At 40.4% G+C, this 12,081-nt stretch overlaps 1 protein-coding gene across 1 annotated transcript in view; it reads left to right on the forward strand.

Annotated features, from left to right (window-relative positions):
* LOC125787602 (CD209 antigen-like) overlaps window positions 1-4,158 on the forward strand; it is a 42,945-nt gene extending 38,787 nt beyond the window's left edge. Inside the window, exons 3-6 of the mRNA XM_049472020.1 lie at window positions 2,332-2,455; window positions 3,027-3,160; window positions 3,813-3,919; window positions 4,020-4,158. Of these exons, the coding sequence (XP_049327977.1) occupies window positions 2,332-2,455; window positions 3,027-3,160; window positions 3,813-3,919; window positions 4,020-4,158 (504 nt within the window). The remainder of the gene's footprint in view (window positions 1-2,331; window positions 2,456-3,026; window positions 3,161-3,812; window positions 3,920-4,019) is intronic.
* The last annotated feature ends 7,923 nt before the right edge of the window (window positions 4,159-12,081 follow it).

A 12,081-nucleotide genomic window follows, 5' to 3' on the forward strand; every position in this document is an offset into this window, starting at 1 on the left:
TCGTGGCGGCTCCACCAGCAGAAACCCTTATTCACCCTCTAATCTGTATTTAAGTCTACGATATTTTACTGTTAATTACTTTTACAATACATTTTTATTTTTATTATCCAGACCTGTCCAGAGACACCACAAAGATTAATAAAATATTTTAATCTGTAATTTTACTGCAGACTGTAAATCAATGATCAGCCTCACAGCCTCAGATCCAGCATTTAAGCTGCTGATTGGCTCCCTCTAGTGGATTAATCATGACGTCACATCCAAACTCAACCTGAAAGTGAGTTAAAGTGAAGCAGAGTGTCTGTAGCTTTTAGTGCAGTTTAGCATGAGTGCTAAAGTAGAGCTGGAACTGTTTTCACTGGTCTGACTGAGAAGAGAAGCAGCACTATTGAGCTTTTCCACAGCACACACACTTCTCTACTGCCCTCTAGAGGAAACCAAGAGCAGCTCAATCACTGAATATCAGTCAGCAGTACTGGATTTTCAGAGCTCAGTTTAGTGAATATGTTTCTCTCAGTTTTCTGAATGGAACAGTTGATGTCTTCAGTTCATCTATGAGAGAGAATCAAACTGCTGCTGCTGATCAGTGTGAGAAACAGTGGATAAAACACTCATTAGAAATGTGGAGTGATGGATGAACTGGATGTACAGAACCGTGTATGGAAATGTAAACACATAAACATACATAGAAGAAGTTGTGTTGTGATCTCATAAATGTAGTAGTGTATGAGAGACTAAGATCAGCTTTAATAAAGAGCATGAGAGCTCTGCTGTTTTTACACCTTCAGCTCAGACAGGAAACGGTATATTGTTGATGGCACTTGGGAACTTCCTTCCTTAACAGCACTATTGTAGTTGAAGTGGGTGATCGGTGCAGCACTGCTGTAGTGTTCCTACAAAGACGCAGTAATTCAGTGTTTCAGTCTTTTAGAGATTAGACATGTCTCTGAATGTTTATGATAATGTGATTGGATCTGAGGAGAGTGCAGACGCTGTTAGAGGTCATGACCCCAACATAGAGATGGAGGACACCAATAAGATGAGAATACGGAAGACACAACGAGCAGGTACTATTACTGACTGAATTTTGTAAAATAGTTAAAGACTGAGCTCTACACTGTAGAAGTCTACTCTTTGTGAAAATGTAACTTTTCTGGTGATAATAAGGAACAAGCAGTTCACCACTGTATTGTGTTGTAGAGAATATCAGTGAATTACCGGTTCTTGGGAAGTTAAACAGTGAACACAGGTATCTCATACTGATAAATGTGTACTTGACAGCAGTGACAGATGTATGATAGTCGTCTGAGACTACATTCACATTACCACATTGCTCATTGCTCTAATCCGATTTTTTGCTCCGATTGGATTTGGCTTTATAGATGGTTCACGTACACAGATGTAAGTGGCCTGTATCTGTATCTCTTTAGCATTTTTTAGCTAGAAAGTAAAACAGTCCCAGCCTATAAATGAGCCGAGTTTGGCTATTCAGTCTATTTCGCTTTGCTGGGCACCCCTGACCAGGGCCGTGGCGTCAGGGTAAGCCCTCTTGCCTTGCCCGATGACATTCCCCTCTTCTAGGATTTTACCCATCAGGGACATGGATGAGGCGGGCCCTGGTGTCTGGAGCTGAAAGCCAGAGCTGAAGATGAAGGAGTGATGGTTCTGGTCCTCCTTTCCATACAGCCCGGGGCAGCAATGCGGCTGTTCACAGGTGCTGTTGGGTGGTGGAAAAGTGGCTGTGGTGCAGTGAAAGACATTGAGCAGGCATTTGGGTCAGCGGTTTTCACCATCAAACCTGAGGTTAATGCAGGGCTGGCCAGACCTGGGTCATACTCTTGGATGGCCAATGGTGCTGCACATGGAGAGGTTCCAATGTTCTCAATACAGCCTCCAATTAATCATTGGTCACTAGGGGCAGTGACCAAGGAAGCTGTTGGCTGAAACAGTGGTTGAGCACATTGTCCCATTTGTCCCAGATTCTGAAGCTAGCAGGAGTCTCAGGCTGGACAGGGTGACGTGAACACCTGAGTAAAGTTCATGTATCTGTTTTTTTTTCCTCATAGAGAGTCGCTCTGCAGGAAGCAGACGCTACAGACTGGCTGCAGTGGGTCAGGGTCTGCTGTGTGTTCTCCTGCTGACTGCCATCACAGTGCTGTGGATCCAGTTCAACCACCTGACTGCAGAGAGAGACCAGTTACAGACCAGTAACACCAACCTGACTGCAGAGAGAGACCAGTTACAGACCAGTTACACCAACCTGACTGCAGAGAGAGAGACCAGTTACAGACCAGTAACACCAACCTGACTGCAGAGAGAGACCAGTTACAGACCAGTTACACCAACCTGACTGCAGAGAGAGACCAGTTACAGACCAGTTACACCAACCTGACTGCAGAGAGAGACCAGTTACAGGCAGAGAGAGACGGGCTCCAGAGAAGGGTTTCTGAACTGGGTTAGTGATTAATTGACATTCGTAATCACTTTATTAGGAACACCATTCTAACACTGGTTTGAGGTTAAACTGGTACAGAGTTGTGCCACTAAATCATTCCACATTGTTAAACTATGGAGTTTGATTTAAGCCACATTGTGTTGTACTCGTAAAGAGCTATTTGAAGGTGTTCATCAAGTGCAAATATAAAAACAGTCTAAGTGCATTCAGTTCCATATTCAGATGCACTTTTTATTCATTCTGGTCATTTTTTAGTTTTCTACGTTCAAACTTTTATCAGTGTTGTTGCACTGAAACCAGAATCACAGCCTTAAATCTTAAGTGTTCCATTAAATCTGTATCTTACCTGTAAAGTCTGAATTGTACGTTCTTTCAGGTTAACTCACACATTTGTGTCTCATTTCTTTCTGGCAGCTCTGTTTCACATCTCTCAGAATCGTAATCATATAGACCAGAGAAGAGAGTTAAAAAGTATTTTTCTGTGAAGAGCATCAAGCAATCGTGACCAGAAGTGACCACAGGTGTTTTCTCATAATGCATTGCTTTTGTGTTTCATCCATAGATAAAGCAGTTAGGGACGGGTGGTTCTACTTCAGCTCCAGTCTTTACTACGTCTCTACTGAGAAGAAGAACTGGAGTGAGAGCAGAAACGACTGCAGAAAGAGAGGATCAGACCTGGTGATCATCAACAGCAGAGAAGAACAGGTGAGAGAGAGAGAGAGAGAGAGAGAGATGTATTAAACTGTTTAGTAATGTTTATCGCAGCAGTAAGAGTTTATTTACCTGTAAAGCACTGTAAAACTACATAGTCCTGTTTAAATTTTTTGTTTCAGTTTTTTGTTTCTACTCCCACTGTTTATTTTATTAGCTCCACTGATTATATACACTGGGAAAACGTAAATCACGCACCGGATCTCGATGAAAGAAAGGTTGAGAAGAGAAGTTAAAAATCTTTACTGATATAAATTGTGTAATTAGTTGTGAACAAAATAAAAACAACCACTGAAATCATAGCCTCATCCACTTTCTGTGAAGATTGAAGAACAGGGTGAAAGTAGGATAATAAATTATGTAGAGAAATAGAGGGACTACTGTCTGTAATTATAGAACTACAGTGTCCTATATGATCAGTGCAGCTAATAAGACGGACTGTGGACTGTGTTTAAAACACAAATTCAGTGAAGAAGAGTCCAGTCAGAAGAACTGAGTTAGAAGAATATGATTAGAAGAACACAATTGAACACAGTTAGAAGAGCACAGTTAAGTGCTGTTGATCTCACAGGTTTCCTACAGGTGGAAGAGTGCTGGTTCTTATAGAATAATTTTAAATGCTCAAATGATGACATGTCTTCAACAGGTCTTCATTAACACATTAAGAAAAGGTCAGTGGGTTTGGATTGGTCTGAGTGACGGTGAAACAGAGGGGGTCTGGAAATGGGTGGACGGATCAGAACTGATCACTGGGTAAGAGACTCCTGAACTGAACTCTGATCATGATGCAGTTACTGACTCTCACTCCTCACTGCTCTGATAAACACTCTGATACTCTCCTTCTCTCTGATAGGTTCTGGGGAGCTGGAGAACCCAACAATTACGGAGAGGAGGACTGTGGTTTATACGGCTATGGGTCTGATCCTGTGAAGAACTGGGCTGATTATCCCTGTAATAACCAGTTTTTTTGGATCTGTGAAAAGAGAATATAAAGAGTAGATATTGTGGGAGAAGTGTGTAATATTCCCTTTTTGTTACTCCTGAATAACTTCTCTTTTTAAAAGTGTTTAATTAAATAAAGACAAAAACAAGAATCTGCTGAAAACAGGAGTGTTCTATAAAGACTCATTTCACTGTTATTCATTCTGATTAATTTTAGTCATACACAGTTTTTACTTTTAGTGAAAAATCTCAATCACAAATTTTGTGCAGTACAAGAATATGCTTAACCTCTTTTTGGGAAACCAACCCGTTATGTTAAAATGTTTTTGGACATCCCTCCTAATGAATGCATTCAGTTCCTTTAAACTGCTGACACAGACGTGCAAATGCAAACACTCCGTAAGTGCACAGCAACTGAACTTAATAATTTATTCCAAATTTTACTCCAATTTCTACGCAATTTGTAAGTCCAATACCCAATCACTAGGCAGTCAACACACTCAGAAGAAAGCACCAGATCCCCAGATCTGATACATCAGCCAACAGACACCTGAGCTGAAAACACAGACAATTGTCCTCTCTCGGACTCCGGCTGCTGATGGTGATACAGCGACTGAATGTAAATACCCTCCTTAACACTCTGCTTTAGGTCAGACCCTTAAAACCTGTATAACTTCCAATAACAACTACAAAAACATCCAATTATACACAAGCTAATTAACATGAAGGTACACACTCAGCACAGCAGCAGCACAAACCATTCTCCTACCGTCTCTCTGCAGCTGAACTGGTCCAGATCCTCACTTAACCCCAAACCCAGCTTTTATCTCAGGGTGGAGCTTCTGAAAACCTTCATTAGAGCATCAATATCCAAACTGTACAAACTGTAACTGTGCTCATGTGCTGGATGTGTGATTATAATAATAAACAGGTTTTCAGAGACGCAGAGCAGAGAACCCTCTTTCAGATGAAGCGTCTCAGACTGAACGATCGAGACAAAGCTTTATGAAGTTTTCAGTTTCTGAGTAAACAGCGCTGGTTAGAGGATGGAGCTGAGACGTATCTGAGACTGTGTCTTTCTCACTGTTACACAGAGAATCGTGGCGGCTCCACCAGCAGAAACCCTTATTCACCCTCTAATCTGTATTTAATTCTAAGATATTTTACTGTTAATTATTTTTACAATAAATTACTCCTTTATTTTTATTATCTAGAACTGTCCAGAGACACCACAAAGATTAATAAAATATTTTAATCTGTAATTTTACTGCAGACTGTAAATCACTGATCAGCCTCACAGCCTCAGATCCAGCATTTAAGCTGCTGATTGGCTCCCTCTAGTGGATTTATCATGACGTCACACCCAAACTCAACCTGTTTCTAATCCAGACTGAAGATCCTGACAGGATTATGAAACTCTGAGCAAATACTGATCATAACTGTGGATTTCTTTAATGATTTAGCTCAGATTAGGGTGACCAGATTTGGGTTTCTGAAAAGGAGGACACCTTTTTTTGGTATTTTCTGAATTTCTCTAATATAACAGCTAAATTCTAATTCTTCAGCTTAAAGGTACTTCCTCCTTTAAACAGCTATAACATGTATTTGTATCAGGCTACAAACAGGGCTGCTTTATGAATTCATGAAATGCAACTATGTCTTAAAAGCATTTGACACTGTTTTACTCCTATTCAGTGTGGGTATACCTTTTGCTAATATTACTTTTATATTTTTTACACTTACTTTTTAAGTTAACTGATCATTTATCAGTTTTAAAATCTGTTATTTCACTTGTTTCAGTGCTTTTTAAAACATGCTGATCCACAGCATAGAGGCTACAAAACTGAAACTATGCAGCCTTTTAACACACCTTAAACCTAAATATCTAAAATAAAATGATATAGCCTAAAATACACACTTGCTGCTCATCCAACACTTCTCAGTCTTGACCGTTTGCTGTTTCATCAACCATTGCTCATCATTCTCATGTAATAGAGCTAACATTACCTCCATCACCTCAAAGTCTCTGTGTAACTAACTTTACTAACGTTACTAACTGTTTATGTGCTACACATTCCTGCTCAGTCCCTCGGTTTCTCTGTCACAAGCCTGCTCTCTTGGTCTGATGCTCAACACTGAAAGTACCACCCAGAGAAAAGGTGTAGAACCAGTGGACACAGACGTACTTTCGCTTGTAAACACTAGGGGGTAGAATGGCAAGCCCACGCTTTCTTCTTCACACACACAATGCAAAGTAGATAGATTTGAGGAGAAGGGCGTGACTAATTTGCGATACAGAGAAACCTGTAATGGAGTGGAATGGAACAGCGTGGCAATTCTAATCACAATGCACTGTACAGTGGGCAGTCAAACAAAATCCCGGACGATTTTGAAATCCCCCCGGAACATTTTTGTAGGTCTCAAAAGTAGGACATGTCCGGGAAAAAGAGGACATCTGGTCACCCTAGCTCAGACCAGTATATAAAACTCTATATAGTATATATAGTACAGTATGTATATAATTCTAGTTTAATATTATTTACAATTGTGGTGGAAATTGTTGATAGACAGAATAAAATCAAACCTCTGAGTCGTATGTCGAAATGAGTAACAAGCTTTATTGAGAGTTAGATACACAGAGATACAAAGGTCTGTGATTCCTAGCTCAGAGCTCTGTGAGCTGAGTAGCAGTTTTTTTTTATATCTTCCCTCAGCATCCTTTCATGGTTACAAACATGAATCAGCATTCAGAGATATATCATAGACTTCCCTTATATGGCAATCGCACTCAACACATTTACTATTTCTACCGCAACACATAGTTTGAGTTCAACAACAACTGTTTTCCTGTCTAAGAAAAGGGCCTAGGCTGTCTGCCACTACTCTCACTTCCTCTTTCCACAGAGAGGAAGCTGTCATCTTTATAATTCACCTGTAACAGCTGGTACTGAGCAGTGAATGAACGTGTAAGTATTGCTGAAATGCAGTTAAAAATACAAGGACCCAAGCACATAGTAGATCCTGATGGAGAAACTACAGTTAAATACATATTGCTTAACTTTGGATTAAACCTGGGTCCCGATGGGTCACAATCCGGGCGATGGGGCTTAGAGGCTTGAAAGCTTCTATAACATCGGGGCAGCTGTCCTGTTAGCAAATATTCTTGGGAAAAATTCAACATATGTTCTATCCCCAGATTCAATTCACAGTCTGACCTATTCTGTATCAGTGGAACAGCTGTGGTGTTATCTAGGTGGGGGTGGGTGGGAATCCATGGGATAGCAATGAATGAGACGGCGTTTGCCGTCACCACTGTCACCTTGCAGGCCTTGTTCCCTTGGCACTGTTTTTCAGCGGCCTCCCAGGCTCCTAGCGAGGAACCCAGGCAGGCAAGAAGTATGATGATCCGCATGCTGGAGCTGTTTCTTAGGGTGTGATCCAGGCCATACAGACTCGCCTAGAATCCCTGGTTTCCACACCTCGGGGCAGGTAACCTTAGCCTTTTCTTGACCCTTCGGTATTTGGAGTGCGAGCACGCCCTATCGCACTCGTCCTACACCTGTCAGGCTTGAGGATACCTTAAACGAGTGTGGTCCCTATACTAGGTCGCTTGGAGTGTGTGGTGAACGCAAGTGCCTCTTCCCTCTGTCTTTACCGCCATGTGGGTGGTTAGGAGGACTTGGTGTGGTCCTTCACCAGCACCCAGCTCCCGTGGCGGGATCTCGTGGAAAGCCTGGTCGGCTGCTTCCGGAAGTGCTGCTTCCACCTGTTTAGACACAAAAGAGAGTGTGTCGTGGAGATCGGCAAAATGTGTTACAAGTGGGTGGTCAAGGAGGTGATTATCGAGGGGCGGGGGCCCTATCTCTACATTTGGTGGTCTGCCAAAAACAATCTCAAGAGCGCTCAGGCATGTTCTGGCTTGGATTTTGGTCCTGCTCTACCTCAAAACCAAAGGCAATACCTTAACCCAATTTAACCCAGTTTGTCTTGCCACTTTAGCTTGAGATTCGTTAAGGCAGACCCCATCTTGGGATAGTTTCCTGTAGGAACAGCTTGGCTACTGCTACTCCATCCTGTGTACCTGTAAGGAAAGCTTCAATCCATTTGCTGAACATACACCTGCAAGACCAAGAGAAACTTTTTTTTCCTATCAGCTGGTGTAAGCTGTATGAAGTTTATCTGCCAGTGTTGAACTGGTTCTGTGGGTGGGGGGTGTCCCACTGGTATGTCAGACCGTGGTTTGGTCTGTCTGTGTGTGTTTTGGGCAGAAATCAGGCAGGATGAACAAAAAATTTGAGTGAGATTATAGATTTTAGAAATATTTTGAGTGAGATTATAGATTCCAGGTGCATAAGCCTTTGATAGCCGGGTTTTATTACTGGGAAGATTGGTGTTCGGATTGGTGAATCTGGGCATGGCACTATGACCCCTGCCTCAAGGAGAGCTTGAAACACGGGTCCAATGCCTTCGATTGCTCAAGTTGTAAAGTATATTGAGCTTGTCTAGTCCTATAGGAAGACTTTGGTGAAATGGACACTGGTTCACAATCTTTTATTAGACCCACATCATGCTTACTAGTGGCCCACCGCTGAGGAGGAAGTGAAACTAGTTCTTGTTCCTCTTCTTCTGTGAGTGAGACTGCCTGCACGAGTGGAGCTGGCCAAAAAAGCTCCACAGTGGGCTCTGCCCTCAAATGGTAATTAAAGGGGTGCCTCCATGTTCTGGTGGAGGCCCTGTACTGCATGTCAGGGCACTCCGTGTTCACCCAATCTTTAGCCCTGGCCACCCGTTAAGCCCATGGACCAAGGTCCTTCCATGGGACGGTGCATCTACTTCTGGCCAGGGAGATCATTTGACATACTGGTCGGTTGTCTTTCCGGAGCCCTGGGCCTGATCTTGGCAGTTCCAAGCAAAATGTTCATATTTTCCACAGGTGTAGCATCGGTTAGTCCAGTCTTCTCCTTCTTCGAAGACTTGTTGCTGCTGCTGGCTTGGCTGGGAAGCTGGCCAATTGCCAGCAAATCTATCTCTCCCAGTGCCTCTGCCACTGCCTTGACCCCTCCTTGCTCTACCATCGTCAACATGGTGTAATCCAACATGTCTGCCCGCATTTCGTTCAAGGTTGGGCGACATGACATAAAGTCCTCAAGTTCTCTAAACTTTCTTTCTCCAAATTGTTGGGGGTCAGATAGGCCAGAGGCTGCATCCATAATGTCATTATCAGTCCAGTACCGATTGACCAGCAGAGGTCCTTCAGTTCCTGCCAACTCCACCATAGGGAAAGCTCTGCTGACCTGGACTGCTTTAATAGCCTTGGGACGGAACCTCTTATTGCCTCCAGTTTTTTCCATTCCAGTCACCTGGATGTTCAGAACCATGCATGGAAATATAAACACATGTAAACATACATAAATAAATTTTATTCAGATTATATTGTAATCTCATAAATGTAGTAGTGTATGAGAGATTAAGATCAGCTTCACCTTCAGCTCAGACAGGAAACTGTATATATTTGATGGCACTTGGGCACTTCCTTTATTAAAACCACTGTTGTAGTTAAAGTAGGCGACCGGTGCAGCACTGCTGTAGTGTTCCTACAGAGACGCAGTAATTCAGTGTTTCAGTCTTTTAGAGATTAGACATGTCTCTGAGTGTTTATGATGATGTGATTGGATCTGAGGAGATGAACAGAGGAGATACAGTGGAGATGGTGGAGGATATCTACGAGAGTGCAGACGCTGTTAGAGGTCATGACCCCAACACAGAGATGGAGGACACCAACACAATGAGGATCCTGAAGACACAACAAGCAGGTACCATTACTAAGTACTGGTTACTGTTAAGTGTACTTGACAGCAGTGACACATGTATGGTAGTGGTGTAAGAGTGCGTGTGTGTGGTGCTGGAACAAGTGTATCAGACACCAGTGTTACTGCTAGTGTAACTGCTGATGTTCATGCATAAAGCACATTTTATTTCATTTCATAATCAATTTATTTTCATTAAGTAAATAATTAATAAATAATATGCTCAGTTTTTAATGTTAGATTAAAATTGCATTAATTTAATATACTGTAAATTCATTGTTTTTTGTGTTTAAAATACTGTGTAAAGGGTGACTTTCCAAAAGTTCTCAAAGACTCAAGAACCTCTTTTCTCAACAAGCAGCCAACGAGGTATTTTGTTTGTAGCATTTAGCACTTATTAAATTGTATGTATTGTACTGTATAAAAAAAAATATATATGGTGATAATAATAAATAAAAACAAAGTAATAATAATAATAATTATTATTATTATTATAAAAATTATATATATATATGTATATATTTATATATTTATATATATGTATGACATATAATGTGACCTATTTACACACAAACATATATTGAGGTAATGTATCTTTGCACTGTCTGAATGTATTTTCTGGCTGTGAGACAGAAATGTACAAAACAAACATGGAGTCTGACTGAATCTGTCATTTTACAGATGACAGGGTGCGGTTAAAAAAATATTTAAATATATTAAAAACATTGAAACTATGTATTTGATATGTAGTTGCTATGAGCCTATGTTCAATATTACTCATATTCCTCATTCATACATAGTGGGGAACCATGTTTCCTGTTATCTTAGTAGTGGGCGTGTCGAAAGGTGGGCGTGTTGAAGGGTATGGGCGTGTCGAAATGTGGTGTACGCAATAGAGTGGGCGTGTCAAAACTTTACTCCCGAAAAGGATTAATACACTTATAATAATCACAACTCCACCAATTTCTACCTGATTTTCACACCGTTTCATTTGTTACAAACAGCAGAGATGTAGTAATGATTCAGGACGCTGTCACACCTTACAAATACGTGCTGAAATACTTTATATTATGTTCTTTAATTTATGCACTTATTAATATGCCATACCATATGTCTGTCTTTGTTAAAGAGCATAATATAAATTATTTAAGCATGAAAGCACGTATTTGTAATGTTTCACAGCGTCCTGAATCATTACTACATCTCTGCTGTTTGTAAAAAAAAAACGTGTGAAAATTTGGTGGAGTTGTGATTATTATAGACCGTTTCGATGAGGGAAAACACTAGCAAAGCTACTGCACATGTCTGTTCCTTCGATGCTTGCGGTGGAGCTGTTTTCAAATATTCAGCTGTCAAAATGACGAACGCATATTTCGCAAATCTCCAGAACACAGAGCAAACACGCTATGGTCAGAAATTAATAATTAATGATCAAACCTCTTCTCCTGATCATTTTGATAAGGATTGAAGAGGGAAGTGACCTACCCAGATGTGTATCACTACCTTGCTGAAACAGAGTGTGTTTACACCAGAGAGGCAGTGAAAGCGAACCGCACTTTGGACGCATATAATTACCTTCTTAGTGGAAAAGTTGGGAATATTTGTTCCTATAGAAGAAAAGGCATCACTAGAGTGTATGGTGAAGTTGTAGCAAGTCAAACGCTATCCAACACGCACTCTGCATGGTTTGTAGCTCAGAAGGAGGGAGAAGTTGTGAGCGGACACTGTAACTGCATGGCAGGTTAGCAGTGTGATAAACGAAAGCACGCGTATTTACTATGGAGAACCAAAAAGGACATAAGTATAAATAAATAAATGCAATAAATGTAGAAATAAATAAATGAATTAATAAATATATAAATGTTGAAATAAATAAATATATACATAAATAAATGCACGTATAAATAATTGTATAGGTAAATAAATAAATATGTGGAAATGTGGAAATAAATGAATAAATAAATGTAGAAATGTTAAAATAAATGAATGAAAAAATAAATAATTGTATAGGTAAATAAATAAATGAATAAATAAATAAATGTTGAAATAAAAAAATACATGCATAAATAATTGTATACAATTATTTATGCATGTATTTGTTTTATTTCAACATTTATTTATTTATTCATTTATTTAATTATATATTTATTTATATGTGCATTTATT

Source organism: Astyanax mexicanus, chromosome 25 (assembly GCF_023375975.1).
Source record: "Astyanax mexicanus isolate ESR-SI-001 chromosome 25, AstMex3_surface, whole genome shotgun sequence".
Classification (NCBI taxonomy): domain Eukaryota; kingdom Metazoa; phylum Chordata; class Actinopteri; order Characiformes; family Acestrorhamphidae; genus Astyanax; species Astyanax mexicanus.